The 19362-nt window shown below is 39.4% G+C and overlaps 1 protein-coding gene across 1 annotated transcript; it reads left to right on the top strand.

Moving 5' to 3' along the window:
• Positions 1–1458: 1458 nt before the first annotated feature.
• Positions 1459–9095, top strand: MRPL15 (mitochondrial ribosomal protein L15; the record flags this gene model as incomplete). The annotated part of the gene is made up of 5 exons (XM_079533978.1): positions 1459–1557; positions 4327–4484; positions 6677–6842; positions 7303–7426; positions 8758–9095. The coding sequence occupies 5 exons, from the start codon at positions 1459–1461 to the stop codon at positions 9093–9095; spliced, it is 885 nt and encodes a 294-aa protein (XP_079390104.1).
• Positions 9096–19362: the final 10267 nt, after the last annotated feature.

Raw genomic sequence — 19362 nt, 5'->3', positions numbered from 1 at the left:
TCCCAGGGAGTCAATCTGCTCATTGTATTTTGCTGGGTGGTATCTGTCGGAGCTCAGTCACTGTTTGGCAACTCAAACAGCAACTGAATGTGCACTGTGTCGTGTGAAAGCACACCCATCCTGCTGGCATGTTCCATACCAGGCTGGTGTAGTTTTCTACTACGTAAATTCTTCTCGTGTCTTACTATCTTTGTCAGCGTGGCTGCATAAATTATGTTGGAGAGGTCTTTGCACCAACTGTATAACTTCAAGTACGCAACCTCTTTTGCCATGACTGGTGATGCTGTTTTGATATCTAGTATCTATGGTAGGGGGTTTCTACTGTTGCCATATTGTTATTTTTAACAAGGCCCCTGTTTTATCTTTGTGCTTTAGTTCTTGTAACACGTATGATACCCAACTCAAATCTGCTACAATGATGTTTACCAGATTGTCTTCTTTATTCAACAAAGGTAACCCTCCTGAGGTGACCTGATGCAACTTCTGCTGTGCAGGGCCTGATGCCTGCTGACAGCTGGGCCAAGTGGTTGATCACTGCATCTGGACTGACCTCAGCTGAACTGCCAGCCCTGCCAGTGCTGCTCAGAGCTGCTGGAGGAATGCAGCTCTGTGCACACAGGGTGGCTGGGAATTGCACAACAGCAGAAGGGCAGTGGGGCACAGGGCAGCCTGCTGCCTGCAGGCAAACAGCACAAGGCTCGTCTTCCTGAGGGAGCCACTATTAGCTTCCAAATTGTGAATCTTTCAAAGCTTCATAAGTTGGATGTCTTTAGAGTGAGTTATCTGCATACGAATATTTTTCTACAAAATTTATGGTAATGAGAATTTTACAAGGGAGAACGTGTCTGAACTGCGTATTTTCCCCTATCCTAGTGGCTGAAATTGACACAGATGGTTTCCCATACCAGCATTTTATGTACATTGCTGGATAGTTGGTGTTTCTGAACACCAGGAGAAGCAATACAGACTTCAGCCTGTAACTCGATTTCCAAATGTCCCTCTCACCTGTTGCTTACTGGCAGAACAGTAAAGGTTACCAGGCTAAGCTGCATGCTAACTTCTATGAGATCGATGTGCTGCGTGCCCTATGTCACTCCTGTTCATAAGCAGCCTGTCGGTTTTAAAAGCTTGGCTTTAAAACACGGGGCTGAGGGCAGTGCGAATAACATAGGAGTGAAGAACTAAACCCAGTTTGGGTCCAAAGCCATTGGCACTGTCTGCTGAGAGGACTACCTGACGCTTCACTCGCGCTTCCCCGTTTTCGCAGCACGTAGCCCACTCGCAGCTATCCGGGGGAGCGGAAAGCTGACCTACGCCATCTTGTGCCACCTCCTCCACGCTCCCTTCCTCTTAGGCTGTGGCATTGCGCGACAGTGCTGGGAGGCGCGGTTTACGGCTCTTGCCGTAAAGCAGCTCTGTCTGCGGAGCGCCGCAGTCGTCCTTGGGAGGGCAGTGGCGATGAGCGGGACTGGCGTGCATGGGGCTCTGCAGCTACTGCGGTCGCTGCCTAAGGTCAGCTTGGCCAACCTGAGGCCCAGCCCGGGTTCAAAAAAGCCGGTGAGTGCCTGTGGCTGGTCGGGTGGGTCTCGGGCTCCCTGTTGCTCTCAAGGGCCGTCGCAAGGTCTCTGGGAGACCGCGGCAGGCCTGGGAGAGCTGCCCAGTTGGAACGAGGTGGGGTGGCCCCATATCCCTTAAACCTGTGTGCATGTGGCCATCTCCACGGACAGCTGGCTGATGGGCGGCCCTAACTAGGCCTTAGGGCTACTGTAGTGGTTGAGCTACATTAAAAAAATATATGAAATACCAAACATTTATGATTGGGAGTAACAGTACGCATGAAAAAGGAGAGGCTAGACAGAAAGTCATTCCAGCCAGCATTTGTTATTAGCAGTGATTGTTCCAGAACAAAACTGAATTCTCTCTTCTCATCCCTCCTTACAAAACAATAGAGAAATAAGAAAAAGAAGCCCAGCTGGAGGCAAGAAGAGTCATAGGAATAGAGAACAAACAGAACACCAGGCATCCCTGGCAGTGTTCCCCAGAGATGCTAACAGACCTATTGAGTTCTGCATGTTTGTAATCCCACAGGTCCATGCCATGGCAGGAGAACCGATATTCTTTCCCACTGTGGTTATCAGGGGTTCTACTTTCAAGCTGCTTCTCTAGATGCAGCTTTGTCAAGGTCATAACGACCTGGAAGGGAGACCCTGTGTGGGGCTGGTGTCCTTTTTTTTTTCTTTTTTCTTTTTTTTTTCTTTTTTTTTTTTTCCAAGCTAATCACACCCATGTTGTCTAAACTTGAGGTTTAAAGGAACTAATGTAATCAGTTCAAATGAGTGTATTTAAGTGCATGTTACATCACTAACAGATGTTGTGAAAAGAACCAAAATGTTTTGATTAGCCCCACTGACAATCTAAAATGTGGTTAATATACCAGTTGCTTCCTATTTTTGACCACAAATTGGTGTGTGTGCAGGCAGCTGCCAGAAAAGATGGGCCAGTAATGCCCTCCGTCTGCCTCCAAGTACTTTCACTCCTGCTTTGTATTTGTGCTGATGCTAAAGGTTCTGTGGTGAGCCAGATCAAGGAATGAAATCCCTGAAAACTAATTAGACAAAAAATAATTTTCATCCGGTTTAATTTCCTGATTTATCTAATGCAGAGCTATGCAGCACAAGAGATTCTGTAAATTAAGCAGCACAGTGTGTGGCTTAGGGATGAGACAGCTTCCATTAGTGGCAGTAGTGTAGTCTAGCATGAACTTGCACTGGAACTCTGTGCTATTTAATATTAATACGGATAAGCCTTGCCTTGTTTCAAGTATGTTAATGATTTTTTTTAAAGTTATTTATAGCCACATTGGCTTTTTTCTTAATATGCCAGTGTACATTAACTTTTCCATAACTTAATAAAAAACATTTTAAAAAACAACAGATTTTTTGTCTTTGTGGCAGTTCTCAAATCCTAGTTTTACTAAATATTCCCTGCTGCAGTATAACTGCATTGCATGATTTACAGTATTAGGAGTGCCCGCAGTTTGCCTGAGTTGGATGCGAAAAATTAGAATGTGGAGAGACTTAATGAAATCTTTTTACTAATGACTTATTTAAATTATTTTTGAATCAACAGTGATTATGGAGTGACTTAGGATATCAAAGGTTGCTTGTTAATGTTACAAATCATGTTTAAAATATGTTGCTTTACATATTTCCCAGTATGACTGATTCAGATTGAAGAATACAGTGGAAAACAGCAAATACTTGTGGAGACACGAGAGTGTAAGCAAATTAAATGGAAAAAAACTTTGTAGAATCAAATGCATTTATCAAAGTGATGTGCAGATGTGGTTGTGCCTCTTGGAGCTCAGTAGCAAACTCTTAACTGTGCAGCACAGTGGTGAGGAATCTGAGGCTTGTGGTTTATCCCTGACAAAGCATGAGGAAATCAAAGCGACCTTTAGTTCCACAAAATCTTTGGTATGTGAGATAAAGTAATCTTACACAGTGGATTTTTAATAGCTAGGTCAGTGTGGGCTGACACTGCTTCATTTCAAGTTGGTACAACCAGATGCTCTTTTCCACCATTGTTTAATGCCTGTCTTGTGATTATGTAGATAATTGCATACTTGTCTTCTGCTAAATGATGTAACTCATCTTTTCTGATACCTTTTTTTTCCATTTGCTGTTTGCCACTTAGCTGTGCAAATGCTGTTGCAAGAGGGTTGCTAACATGCTACTTGTGACTGTGGTGCTAAGTTGAAGTTCAGCTTAGTTTCACAGCCTTAGTTTAAGCACTAATAAAAGATTGAAATATAATCCTCTTCAGATTTGTAGTCAGTAGTTACAGACTTTCCAAAAAATCTTGGTCCCTGGAAAAGAATTACGTGTATGCATTGCAGATGTTTTCTATTCCTCTGCGTCTTGAAATGTTTTGATTACCATTGTTAGTATTCATAAACTGCTGAGCACTAAGCAACTTTTTCATTAAACAGGAGGGAATATCAACAGTTAATTCAGCAAAATTGTTTAACTTGGAGAGTGCAGAATGTGTAACAGGCAGGATTAAGTACTACTATTCCTTTTATTGCAGTATGTGTTCATGTAAACTTCTGACAATTTGTGATGCTTACCAAGAACTGACTGTCAAAAAAGCCCACATTAACTGCTTTACGGAGCATTTTTCTCCTTATAAAAGAGCTGCTTTTAACTCTTTTTCCCCCTCTAAGAATTGGCATTTTGTTGTGTTGGTTATGTCTCAGAAATCTTATATTTTAAAGATTCTTCTCTAGAAAGTAGTTAACTAAATGTATCATTTATTATTTTCAAGGAGAGAAGACGTGGCCGTGGACGATACAGAGGTATAAAGTGTGGTCGAGGTCACAAAGGGGAAAGACAAAGAGGAAATCGCCCCCGGTTAGGCTTTGAGGGTGGCCAGACTCCGTTTTATTTGTCTATACCAAAATACGGGTTTAATGAGGGACATAGGTAAGTTCTTTCATAGTAGCACACAGATTAATCAGTCTGCTTTCTCATGAAGCCAGAATGTCTACTACGCCAAAGCATGTTATCGACTAGTTATGTCTGACAGTTACCTTGCCTACAAGCAGAATCTCCTGTTTCTCATGAGATACTTATTTAGTTTAATAAATTATTTCATTTTGCTTTGCAGTTTTTCTTGTTTGCCCTTTTCTTTGCATAATATCTCATTTGTAGCAGTCTATCCCCTGCAATTAGGCCTGTTTCTCTTCTGAGAACCCTCCTCCAAACTTCCTTGTTTTTCTCCATGCCTGTTGTCACAGCAGATAGCCAATTGAGCTGAGTGGAAGTGGGCACTTTGCCTTTAATGAACTCCTGTGAAGATGTTAGGCTTTAAAGTGTAGCTTTTCTTTGTTATTTCAGTTTGCTTTGTTCACCTGGAGCTCCGATGTCTGCTAGCCAAGCAATTCTGCTTTTCTTCATTGCTCTTCTTGCTTAGCCCTGCAGTGGTGCCATTTATGTCTATCTGTGCTCCATCTGTTCTGCCCAGTATCTTAAAAAGCTCATTAATAACAAATCTGCCAGACATTAAATTGTCCTTTGCTACTGTTTTCATCAGGTGCTCTCCCTATGTCTAATACTTCTGTCCCCTTTTCACGTTGTGCTCATTTGTGCCGTTGTCCCTCTTCCAACTTATTAACATTATTCATCCAACCTGTTTTTTCTTCCGTCTCTTTTCTTAGTGGTGGATCTGTGTGCTGGTCTTTATATTCATTTTCTTAATTATATTGACACATGGAAAACTGTTAGGTTTTTGTTATCTGTTTTTGTTCCTTTTACTGTGGTCACAAAAATGTCTATGTCCATACAGTGCTGTTATAGGTACTAGTAACTTCTGTTACATGCCACATGCAGACAGTTTAAGAATGAAAAGACTGATGTCTTTGTTTGTTAGTTGTTAAACTTGCAGTTTGATTTAATGTTTCATTTGCTGATATAACTTCAGCAAATAGCTGTTCAGTTTTATATTTTCAATTTATACATGAATTTATACAGACCTGTCCTCATTACTAAAGTCTATTTCAACAAGTCTTATTAGTTTTGAAGTGTTTTAAATTATATTTCCATTTACTGTCATTTCTTCCTCTTTGATTAATTTACAATAAGAGTAAATGAGAAGCAGTTTTCATCCACAGAGGACATGCTACAGAATGCAAACATCGAGCTTCTCACGTTAGCAGTTTGTTACTAAACAATAACAGTAAAAATCCAAGCTTCTGCAGTGACAAAAATAAAAGGATCCTACTGCTTTGTAATCGTATTAAGTACACATAGAAACAATAACAAAAGGTTCTTCTTCAACCTAACTGCTCTCCAGAGACAACAATGTCTCTAGGGTTTATCTTTACTTCTTTTTTTTTTTTTTTCCTCCTGTCTGCAGTGCTAATCCTCTTCTTTTTCAACTTTTGCTCTGTTAGGAGCTATCTGATGAGACTAATTCTGTTGCTTTTTTTTTTTTTTTTTTTCCCCCCCACAGCTTAATTTAGATAAACTTCTCGGTTTTTCTACAAGCGTTCACAGATTTCCAGTAGCAGTAAATTGATTGTAAGAGGATAGTTTTGAGCATCAGCAGGAATCCTGTGCAGTAGGCAGAGAGACTGGAACTGGGGAAACTACTCTGAGGATTGGATTGTGTAGTTAAGTTACAACTTTATAAAAGGCAACAGAAGATTCTGCTGAAGGTGACTGCTATTGGCAGAATACTTAATTTTCCTTGGTGATAGTTTGTCTTGATTTATTTTTTTTGTCAGATTTTCCAAAGGTATTACAGTGATGTTACCCAGCTGGATTCACTTTCATGTGGTGGTTATTCAGAATCTTGTTGAATTAGCAAGAAATGCTTATACTTAACTCATAAGGTTTTGCTGCTTCCTTAAACCAACCAGCTTGTCAACAGCAAAAGGATCAATGTCATATTGGAGGGTGGAAATTGAACACATAGTGCAATCTTGATCTGTAACTGGGACTTGTAATAAGACTCAATCTGGCTTATGGATGGGTCTTTTGCAATCATTCACTTGGTTGTTTTAAGACTGGGTAGAAAACTGAAGATGTACTGTGTATCATTGACCAGCTCTATTAAAGTTTGAATTTTGTACATTTATTTTTGTTCCTTTTTTTTTCCCCTCATTCTGTGCCAGCTGCCGACGTCAGTATCATCCGCTCAGTCTTCAGAGGCTGCAGTACCTGATTGATTTGGGTAGAGTTGACCCTACACAGCCAATTGACTTAACACAGCTTACTAATGCCAGAGGTGTCACAGTGCAACCTCTCAAACGGGATTATGGTGTCCAGCTGGTGGAGGAGGTAGGCATGCATTACAGATATATTGTTTCAGGCAGCGTAAAGCCTTGGGTTTCCAGTTTTTTCACACTAGACTGTCCACTTGTCCTGCTTTGGAAGCATCCTTGCTTTTTTTAAATTACTTTTCTGTAGAATTCATGATATCAAATCCACTAGAGGGCAGCATGTGCAAGCAAAATATTAGGGAGATCTTTTAAGACCAGACAAAAGTAATAGTTACGGAAAACATAACGATAGGTCAAAAATTATTTTGGGACAGAAGATCAGAACATACAAAAATAAATGTATGAACATTTTTAATTGAACCCATGTGACTGAAAGGGGAGCAATTTGGGACAGTAAACAGACAAATCATAGGGGTTTTTTCAGGATAAAATGTTTCTTATAACTTTGCAGAGAAGAATGTATGTATGCCTTAAAATACTCCTGTTAATGTTACTCTAATATGTATTGAAACTTACAGGGTGCTGATATCTTTGCAGCAAAAATAAATATTGAAGTGCAGAGGGCATCTGAATTAGCAATTGCAGCTATAGAAAAAAATGGAGGTGTTGTTACAACATCGTTCTACGATCCAAGGAGTTTGGGTAAGAATTTCTGTTGACTTCTGACTTATTAAAATATGAAGATTAAGAGTCCAAATTTCAAATGTAGAGTTTTTATTGGAAAATTGTCTACTTCATCCATTCTAAAAGCATAAGCAAAAGATATGTTATAAAAATGTTGACCTGCAGTGTCTCCTCCATTTTCTTTTTTCTTAAAATGTTCATCTCTTTAGCCCTACTGGTGTCAATGGTTATTTACCTGTCAGCCAGTTTAAGAAATGTCAGTTGCTGTGTAAACAAAGGAACTAATAAAGGATTGATTCCTTGAAATTTTGTCTTTTCCACACATTTAATAACCCTTGGGAAATTCAGGGGAAGATTGATTTAAATGACTCTTGGTTGATGATATTTTTAATTTAAAATTGCTTTCCAGTTAAAATGAGGAAATAACTAAGTTAGAGAAGGTCAGAATCATTCCAATAAAAATGGCTATTGTTTTAGAACACTTTCACTGAAGAATGTGGCTTTGCTTTGCTTGAGGCTGCATCCTGCCTGGTATTCATTCATGCCATTTTTATTGACAATAGTGGAGCTTTCATGTGTGAATGAGGCTGAGGACAAGAAGAGTAAGCTTCTTTTGTACAAAATATGTTGTCCTAGACTAATATAAGCAATTCTTTTTTTTCCTAATCCAGGAAATGATCAAATATTTAGTTTAAAAACATCTGAAATGTATTTTGTTAACTGTAGATAAAAATGAGGTGAGGACAGTTTCCCAAATGTCCAGACAGACTCATAGAATGGCTCAGAAGGGGCCTTGAAGATTCTCTAGTTCTATCTCCCTGTCCCCCACTGTGGGCAGAGTTGCCACCCGCTCAATCAGACTTTGAATAGGGCCAGTGAATGCACAGCTTCTCTGGGCAATCTGTTACAGTGCCTTTGAGTAAAGAATTTGTTCCTTATGTCCAATCTAAATAAACTTCCTATTGACTTTTTGTTTAAAATACTTAAGGAAACACTGAAGTTGCCACTCGTTGACTGTGTAAATAGTGATTTTTAACGTCTTAGCCAGTGCTTTAAGCCAGAAGATGCCATCTTCCTCAGTGTTATCTTTCCAATGAAGGCATTATAAATGTATTGCAAATGATAACTCATCTAGACTGTTCTGATATTTGTGATGAAACACGTCTTTGTTTGGATAGGAAAATGGCATTTCATTCTGAATAAGAATATTCCTAAGATTTGTTTTTTGCTTGGTATGTTTTTATTAAGTTAGCTTAAAATGTTATTTAGCACAAAATACTAAGTGAGTGTAATTTATTGTCCCTAAATAATGATTATAAAAGATCGTATGTGATCTCTTTTCTTTGCAGAGATTTTAATTAAGCCAGTCCCATTTTTCCTGCGTGGCCGGCCTATTCCAAAGCGAATGCTTCCCCCTGAAGACCTTGTGCGTTACTACACAGATGCCAATAATCGTGGGTACCTGGCAGATCCATCTAAGGTTGCAGAAGCCAGACTTGAACTTGCCAAGAAGTATGGTTATACCCTACCAGACATAACTAAGGATGAGCTCTTCAAAATGTTAAGTATGCGCAAAGACCCTAGGCAGATATTTTTTGGTCTTGCTCCAGGATGGATCGTAAACATGGCAGACAAGAAAATTCTGAAGCCAACTGATGAGAGGCTGCTAAAATACTATAGCTCGTGATTTCAGGACTGGAGACAACTGCAGGTGTACAGGAAACATCTGGATATGAAATAATGGATACAAAGTGGTGTTTGTTTTTTTTTAAGACTCCTGTTACACCAGACAAAACAGAAGTTTTTGTTTATGTAATCTACTGGCATAGCTTTTGCTCTTTTTGATTGTCGTAAGACCATGTATGAAAAATCTGAACATTTGGAAGCAGTATGGAGTCTGAAATAAAGCATGTATTTGGGCATTTTCTCTTGCTATTATTTGCCTATTATATTTTTTGCAGAAAAAATAGTTTGGCACTGTACGTTTCAGTGGATGTTTCTGAAGAGTAGCTTGACTTAATAATTAGTTTATATTTGGATTTCCCTTCAATCCAAAAATCTGAAATATTTTAAATTGTTATACAGCATTCCAATTAATGTTATAGAAAATATTGCCTTGAACACTTCCAACACATAAACCATCAGTTTTTCTTGGATGGCGAAAATAAAATAACACTGGAAACCATCAAAGTACAGAAGAATTCGTTAACCTCTTCAAGTTCATAGCAATGTTCTGGATTTTGCCACTGCCAAAAAAATCACAATTTGCTTTTTTTTTTTTTTTTTTTTTTTTTTTTTTTTTTTTTTGTCTTGTAGTCATTGCTTCAGATGGAATTTACAAAAGCCACAGTGTGTAGTTTGAAAGAACTTCATCTGAATTCCAAAAACAAAAGATAACTGTCTTAACAACTGCTTTTATTCAAATGGAACTTAAAAGTTGTCCAGGTGCAGATATAATGTCATTTCTGAACGTGCACAGAATTCAGTGACAATGAATATTAGTAGTGCATCCAGTGACGTTAGATTATGAAGGATGAATGAAGAACATATGTGATGGACAAAACATACAATAAGGATTCAGTTTTCAACTTGGTCATACTGTGTGGTAGGAGACTAATTCAGGTGTTTTAAAAAAAGCCTGCAAATTATTTTTGTAGAACACAGTATGTAGCAAGAACAGCTTGATACAAAGTGGGTAAATATTTTCCAACAACTGCAATACTGAAGTATTACAATCCTAAGTTTTATGTGGATGCTTAGGATTGGGCATTTTGGGATGACAAACCACGCAGTAAATCAAAAGGAGAATCTTAAGTTAGTTTGTGAGTGATTGATCTGACTCTTCACAAGTTAGTGAGATGTTTCATAATTACTTGAACTTTTAATGGAAGCTGAGTTTGGCATTAAAGTAGGGATAATTTGGATATCAAGATGCAGGAAGCAGTCCGGAAGACCAGAACATAAGAATAACGCTTGCTTTCCAATTTTTTATGTGCCTTTGGAAATGCTGCTTATAGTTTCCTGTAGCAGACAAACCACCCCATCACCTAGGGAAAGCCTTCCAAGTGCCAGAATCTGCTTCTAATTTGTAACACCTGCAGTTTCATTTGTGTGCTTCAGTAAGAAAAGCATTCGCTTTTTCTCTCAGAGAATAAAAGAAGTAGCAATTTTTTTTTTCTTGCTGGTGTTTGTCAACTCAGATTTCTGCTTTGCTCAGCAAGTGGTGTTGGCAATCTGTATGAACATCTGTAATTACAAGACAAAGTGAAATGTTCTCATGCAGAATAACTAGCACAGAATGCAGAGATTAGCAATGGAAAGTAATTTTTTTTTCTTTGACAATTTACAGTTCAGTTTCTATTGTCTGTTAATGTGTGTGAGATGCTATTAATAATGGGTGTTCTCCTGATTTATAGCTGAAGTATAGGTGAAGCATAGCAAAACAACACCAATATAAAACTGGATTGTGAATAGCAGGAATTTGCTCTCACTGGTGTTAACACCAGTTTTTTATAAGGTGCACAACACTTTTCTGGCACCTCAAAAGTAACAGTGCTTGCCAAAACAAGTATAGCGAGTGTTAACTTGAACGTGAAGTAAATAACTTTCTCACTTTAGATGTATCCTGTTCTGCATCCTGATGATTGTAGGTTTGGAAACTTAAATGACAAGCAATACTTATTTTTACTTTTTTTTTCCTTGCTGTTGTTACAATGCTGCCACCTCCATTTGGGAAGGAGTTGGAGGGGGAAGAGTATTTATTGCCTTCCCTTATTTGTGCCATAATGTTTCTGTTTTTATGAATCAATTCACAATTGTATTATGTGGAGGTGGTGGTACTCAACAGGAAAGCTACTTAACTGGAAGCAAAGAAGGAAGTTAGTCATATTAGTGAAGACCAGAAGACAAAAGTGTTTATGTATCATTGTGTATTTTTGGGAGGAGGAGAGGGGGGAAGGCAACTTTGTTTCTGCTCCTACTCTTTGTATTAAAATGAACAAATTGCTTTCAGAGATTTTTTTCCTAAGTCAACTTCTTTGATACCCGCACGCGTGTGCACGCACTGCTTGCTATAGGTTTCCAAGTGGTTTTCAGGTGAAAGGGTAACTTGGATAAAATGATAACAGTGAAAGAAAGAATGAAAACAGGAAACAGATGTCTGGTGACGTCGAGTGATTGGATAGCACTTATTCAAGTGAACGACATCTTAGTCACAAGGCAGCTGTATCCTGGCTCTGATACTATAATGCTACAAATACCTTGGAGCCAAAACAGCCACGTTCCACAAAATCCGGTCATTCTACTTTATAAAGGTGATCTTTTATCATCTTATAATTGGAGAGGGCAAAGGGGGCTGTATGTTGCTTTATTTAAAATATGCAGTGCTCATCTTTTTTTTCCTGCTTATAGTACTTAGCATTTTATAACACTTGTTCTGATTTTATTTACTAGTGAAAAAAGTGAGAAAGCTATAGAGGATATCCTGTTCATTTTATCTCATCAGGAGCACAAGTCTCCTGGCAACTGAATACAGAATTATCTAAAGCACATGTAAGTTATTGACAAGGTTTCCAATAAATCTGTTACATAAACAGCCTCTCAGTGGGCTGTCATTTATCAGGCCCTTCAATGCAGGACTGCAAGCCAGCATTGGCATCTAAGGGCAACCTCTACGTAGGAGTCTGTACCATGTTTTCATGTTTGTAAGATAAAAGATTGGTTTCGATATCCTGTTTTGATAGCGTTTTGTTTTTCATATGCAATAATTAATTACACTGCAAGAAGCACCGAATCTTCTGTAACTGAAAAGTGTTACCAGTTAGCGGAGAAAAAGCACGTTAGTGCCATAAGATACCAAAAGTGGCGTTCATTTTTTGTCAACATCAGGTTTGAATGGTTCCTTGATAAAACGGGTCACATATGTGAGACTGGAATGAAAAAGGCCTTTGAACAACTATCTAGCTCCATAATTATTAAGTCTTGGTCTATTGTACCTGCAAGTGGCTGCAGGCTTGAAGTGGAGCTAGTTAAAATGAATGTCTATTCCTTTTTACTTATACGTACAACAAGACAGTTCTTAGAAGAGCTACTGACTTGTCATTCATTATGCTGCCTATTAAATTATTAGCATTTAACAGTTAGAAATTGACCAAACCACTCACTGATTTCTGGAGATACAAAGACATAAATTATTGGCCCTGGCCTGAATCTTCTCTGGCAGAGTGCCAACATTGTTTTGACATATGAGCATAATTGATGTCAGTGCTCCAGGAAGTCATATAATAGTGATCAATTATGAAGATAGCTTCCCATTGCTATTTTATTGGGTTTTATTTCACTACTTAATTAAAAGGCTACTTCAAAGCTAATTTTGTGCTGCTGAGCACTCAAAAGTTCTGTAAGATTTGCCTACACTAATTTGAAATAGTTGCACAAATTGTTATTTTAAGTATGAAATATTAATATTATTCTTACATATCTCTAGAACAAGTGAGATGGAATGTCTGCCCAAAACAGACAATTTTGTGTAGTGGGTGCAGATTTCTCTCTTAAAATTTCCTGATCGGAGATCAGATGGGATTAGTTTTACTGAACTCATGGTCTGTATTTCAGTTTATTGTGTTGTCATTCAATATGTGGAAAGATGTACTTGGAAGTCTTGGTGTGGCAGAATCTTTGCCCATCAGAGGAAAATTGTGAATGTTGAGCTCCTTTATCTTAACCCATGCGACCATCGTTGTCTTCCTTAGCAGAAAAGTGTGGCATTGTCTAACAAGCTGTCTGTTCCTTGGTGGAAGTGAGCTCTCCTCAGATCTGTCTCCTCTGTTCCATCTGTGTCTTTCCGCGGTCTCTTCTCACTTCTCCTGTTGTAGTTGTGGGAACTGCAGGGCTCAATCATTCTCACAGTGTCATCCTGTCTGGCCCACTCTGAGTTTGAAAATCTGGTTGTTTAATGTGCCTCTGGAGCAGGAAAAGTGTTGATCATTCCTGCATCTGTTTATATGAGGGGGTTTTTCGTGGCTTGAGTTTCCTGGACTGGTGTTGCTTTTTTTGTTAAAAATGTCAACAGCAGAGTTGTTTACTTGTTAACCTCATAGATTCCAAGACACATGCTGACCACTGTGGAGAGCTCTTCGAGCAATGGATTCAGAGCTCATTCAGAGTCAACGAGAACTGCTGGAAGGTTTTCTGTGCACTGAGTTCAGAATTATACACCCTAGATCCAAGTCTCAACAGACATTCCTGCATATCGTGCCCAAACCAGTATGTGCTTGGACTTCTGAAGACCCAGCCTCCAGGAGGATTCATGATAGTCTGCTAATGGGATCACCCTGACTGATTTCTTATCTATAAACATAGGCAAGTTTGCATTAGCATATCAAACACTAGCATATAATTTCCCTTTGAAGTTAATATCATTTCTTTTTTAATTTTCGAATCAATGGAAGAACAGTCTACATTGCTCACAAGCAGACAACACAAACTAACTTTGTAGTCTGCAGAAATCCAATTGTCAGTCAGTAGAGCCTGGATGCTCACTGCATTTAGCCTGGAGTAGGCACCTGAGCAGCTGAAGTGCTCTCCAGGCTCCACTATCTCTATCAGTAGTTTTAACATATAGCACATTTGTGCTATAAAATACTGGAGCTGAATCTCAATCTCTGTGTCTTCAGTGACTTGTAAGTGTGAGCTGGGATGGTATTAAGGATCTGCATGTCACCCTGCTGAACATTAGAAACTTCTGAAGTTTGATGCACCAAGTCCTTGAAAGTTAGTATGCTGGTGCAGTAAAAAACAAGCCAGAGGTCATAATGTCACAAGAGATGAAGCTCTGGCAATTAGATGATGACCGTTACCTTGCAGCTATTGGAGACAGCAGCTTTTCTGAGGTACAGAGATCAGTGGCACCCCCTCCTAGCAGCTTCTGTGGCTCTTTCCAGGTGGATGGCTCCCATTTCCCAGCTCTGCTCTGATACTGTCATTCAGAACCTGCTTATCATCTTGACCCTCTTGGTGCAATCAGCTGCTGTTGTTTGTACTAACTCTAAAGTATGTGTTTCCTCTGTTTGCAAAACATGGAAACATGCAACTCAGAAAAATGGGAGAAGAGGTCTGAAGTGTGTGCTTCAGCATGCAACCATCAGAGCAGGTGACAGATATTTAAACATAGGTGTTGTCTCACAGGTCTCTGAGATATGTAGTCAGTGTGTCTCTTAGGTTCACCCTGTGACCGCAGGGATGAGTTCTGATGGTCTGATGTATAGAAGACTTATTTTGGGACTGCTCCTTTACAGATTTTGACTTGCCATACCTCTTAATGTCAGCTATTCCTGAGTCCTCAACACCCCGCTGACAAATTTGTTTTTCAGTGTGCAATCTTTTTTTTTTTCCCTAAGTAAATAATACTTATCACCACAGCAAGCAGTCTGGGTATGGGCCATGCACTAGACTTGAAACTGCTCCAGCCAAAATATTATTCTACTGTTTTTATGTTAGCCTTGGCTTACATGACACTGCTGCTGCCCTGACTTCTAGGACTTGAGGAATGTTTGGGCTTATTGAGCCTTTGCTGTTGTTTTTTTTTTTGCTTGTTTGTTTTCCTTTTTGTTGTTGTAAAGCTCCAGCCAAGTGTTTGCTATCAAGAAATGAATAACTGTAACAAGGATGTGAACATGTAGCACATTTCTGCCCATGTCAGTTCTTCTGAACTTATTTGTATGCATCTGAAGGAACCAAAGCACAGGGATGTGTTGTCTATTAACTGTGAAAAACATAATCTGTCCACTAAGAGAGCCCAAGAAGAAAATGTAGGGAAGAGAGCTGTCAAGACATTTTTGCTGCCCCTTGTGAAAGTGCATGTTTTCCCACTTCAGACTGTTGCTCTCAACAAAGCCGGATGGCTTGGCTTGCAGCATATTAAGAAGCCATGCACAGAATCTGGAATACTACCAGACACTATGGGCACTGACAGGCAGCTCTGCCACTGCAGTTGGCCCCAGTGAAATAAAATATAATTTTCACAGACTTGAGAACATGAAAAACAAAGTATGAAATTCTCCATTTGAGGGGATTCCAAAAGCAGAAAACTTCTGAGTGTAGTGCAAACGCTGTTCAAACTCTGCCACATACTTAATTGCTCTGTGTTTTTTGCTGACTGTACTGTTGTGGACCATAAATGTTCAAGAAATCATTTAAAGAACACATTTTAGGTTTTCTTTGTTGTTCTTAGTGCTTTCAGCCCCGCAGGAATCTTGTTTCCAAGCATTGTTCCTGCATCCAACAGGGCTAGAAACAAATCTAAGAAGCGGGTGCCAGCATTTTCATGTGGTGGCATTGCTCCAGGAATTTGTTCTTTAGGATAAATTGTAAATATTGTAAGGCTTGCAGAACAGTTACTGATTCATATCTTATACCAGTGCTGGGTTTTATTCATTGTTTGAGAGTATAACTCCTCTGCAGTACTTACAGCAACCTTCAGTCATGTCTTCCCATCATGAAAGTAACATTCAACACTCACCTATAATATTCAACAAAACACTGCATTACCTGGTGCATAACCATCCCATGCAGACAGCACTCTTTCCCCAAATTCTAAGCCTGCTCTGATGGTTTGTAATGCTGAGAGCTGTGCCTACTTACCGGGCTAAGCAGGTCTACCGTCCTTCTGGTACAGACAATGCTGACACCTAGTGACCAGATGCATTTATTCCTAAGGGAATTCACCCAGCCCCGATTTGGTCACTCATCAGTTCGTCTCAATCTGGAAAATTTAAACTCCAAAGTGAATTGTTCTTCTAAAAGTCGAATTAAGGTGGCTTGAAATCTTGTTCAAATATTGGATGGAGCCATGCAGATTTTGCACACACTCTCACTGGAGCTGCATCTTACAGCTGCTATAAGCAAACTGAGTTGACTGATAGCACAGTGCTCCTGTGCTCTTTTCCACAGTGAAATCGTGCTTTTTGGATTCTCTTTGCTCCTCTTCTTTTGATGGATCCAAAATCAAGATGGGATGTTCTCTGAGCTGCAAAATTTTCTGTCAATTGAGCAAGGACATCTCACCATGACACTGCCACCTGGAAAGCACTGCCTGTTTTGTTGTCACTTTGGGATCTATGCCCTCACATCAAAGACAAAGAGTAAAATCTAGGTAAAAGACACTTCCTGAATGCTTGTTACCAAATTCCAAGAGCATAACATATTTCTGTATTTCTATGTGTGACCTTAGTTAAAAGAAGTAGCCACATGAAGTTAAGGAAAGAATCACCCAGTTGTGAACAAAATTATCATTTTCCTTGCAAGAAAAATGGCTGCCTCCAAAAGTAGACTGCAGATATTCTCAGTAGTTCCCCAACTTAATAGATTTCATGTTGAACCATAAACTGTAGCCCTGAAGTAACCAGAGTTGGAGGAATCCTCATGGCTGGAGAAATGTTTACCTTTTAATATCTTTTAAAAATTTCTTCAAATGTTGGAAATAATCATTTTGGTTGATTCAACATTACCCATTGCTATTAGCACTGTATTTGGCTATACAGAGTCAGACCTCAATGCTTTTCTGTAGCTGAAAGGAAACTTTGATTCTTCCTGAATGAAATAACTAGGAACTTGCACAAGCCCTGTGTTGCTGAAAGCAAAAAGCAGGCTTCTTTTCCTTCACATAATATCCTATCTCTGACTCAGAACGTTATAGGCAGCTCAGGTTCTGTACCTGTAGTGTGTTTCTAATTAGCTCATGAAAAAAAAAAAAAAAAAAAAAAAAAGGAAGGTTCTGCATTTTAAAGACCACATCCACATCCTCTGATAGGATGTGTTAACAAATTCCCCAAGCAAAAATCTTTGCCAAAGGCAGCAGAGTCCAGTCCCCAAGGAATACTTACCTCCAAACTGTCCAAATGGAACCCTACGGTTGTTCAGAGAGAGAAAGGAACAGTGTTGTAGATGTTTGTTAGTGTAGGTTTGATGTTTGTCTTCTTCATGTCAGGGCACTGCTGGTGCAATTTGTCAAATGTCTCTGGGCTGTCACCCAGCAATGTGTGCCTGAATGAAAGCCTGATTTTTGTTTTCACTGCTGTATACAGCTGCCCTTGGTTTTTCTTCAAAAGGAGCTCGCAAAGAAGGAGGGCTAAAAGATAATTCATTTGCATCATTGATTTGATGAACTATTTTTAAAATAATTGAAAATAAGCTCTAAACTTATAATAGTATCTTTCATACTGAAGAGCTAATGATCTATTCTGAGCCATGATTCATAGAACAGGTAAAAGGTAACTTCAATCAGTTATAAGTAATTCTCAGTTTTGAAATCTAAATAGTGGTGACACTGAGAGCCTTGAATGAAATCTTTGTATTTAGGAGAAATGCAGCATTTGGTGAATCCTCTAACTTGTTCTTTCTTGTTCCCCCCACCCCCCTACTGTTTGGAGGTAATGGGAGTTCCATTAATCAGCCATACTAAGCCAATTGTTTTCATAATTTCATATTGCTAGAGCAGGATTCCTGTCTTTGTTCAAAGCATCGTTGAAAAGTAAAGTTTTCCACTATCAAAGAAATGGAAAGGACCACCTACGGTCGCTTCTCTATGGGTAGGTACAGGTCACTGAACCCTCGCAGTACTACCCACAGAGCAGGGGACCTAATGAAGAGTCAGATCCATTCCTAAAATACCACCTAGCACAGAGCTCCAGCAGTGGGGATGCAGGAGCATATGCAGAAGTGAATGGAGAACCCATGACCTCAGTACATGGTACCACATCATCCTCTCTGCTGTTATGATCTGAAAGGGGAGAAGCTAAACAAACCTGCTGCTTGCACGGTTGCAAGCCAAAGGAACGGCCTTCCCCTGGGGTGAAGGTAGCAGCAGACAGGTCTTGTGTATGTTTGGCATGGAAGTGCTCATCCTACTGTTCCGCCTGAAAGTCTGTGAGTTCAGTAGTTGAGAGATTGTTCTCTTTCTGGAGGAAAGCTGTATGACTAGAACTAGGGCAGATTCTGAGAAGGGGTACCTTTCAAAGAGAGTTAGCTCTCTCTTTTACTGTTTTCCAGTTACTTACTGAAGAAAGTTGTTCTGTGGGCCCATGCACTGTTTGCCCACCTCTGTCTGAAGCCTGCAACTCCTGCAAGTGGAGGACATTTTCCTCATTCATTTCCCTGAGGCCACTTGCATATTTCTCCTCCAACAAAGCTTACCTGCAAGGCCCTGACTATCAGCTGTCACACCCCCGTGGGAAATAATTAATTTTATTTCTTCAAATAACATCAAATCTCACCTGAACCATCACAAGCCTCACAGGCCTACCTCCGCCTGCTAACGTGGTGAACTAATGGCATAGCAAAGAGTTTCAACTTTCAGACTCAAATAACTTTGTAGGATCCTTATGTGCAGTAGTGCTGGAATCAACAAGTAAGGCACGTACTGCTGGGGCTTTTCTTCTGTTATGCTTGTATCCAAAGTTGTTAGTGATACTTCTGTCCAAGGAGCTGGGCCATTTATATGCATACTTCCCGTTCTACTTCCCAAACTTTCCTGGCGGTTCACTTGGATTTACCCATATTTCAATTGCAGTGTAACTGGATTCATCGTACACTTGCAAATACAAAGTACAAAGGCATATCCAAATTTCTATCACATCTAAAATTAAGGTTAAATGAAAGTCAAACCTAAACATTCCTGCTTGATCTTAGTTCCTCCTAAGTCTCAGGATGTCTCCCCATTGAACGTTCACTGAATTGCACAGAGCTGTGTTCTAAAAACACCAACTGATGAAACTTAAGGCATAGGATTTTTATATTGTTAAGACTGTAGCGTGTTTTTTTCTTTTATTAATAGAAAAACCATCAGGAAGGACATAATTCAACATTGAAACTTGTTAAGGAAGAGATCTTTGTGTTATATCTCTTCCATTAGTATTCTTTATTAGAAGAAGGCAACATGATTATTTCTGCTTATCATA

The sequence above is a fragment of the Tetrao urogallus genome (assembly GCF_951394365.1).
Source record: "Tetrao urogallus genome assembly, chromosome: 3".
In the NCBI taxonomy this organism is placed as follows: domain Eukaryota; kingdom Metazoa; phylum Chordata; class Aves; order Galliformes; family Phasianidae; genus Tetrao; species Tetrao urogallus.
Note: the sequence above shows the minus strand (reverse complement) of the source record. Positions and strands in the feature narration are given on the sequence as shown.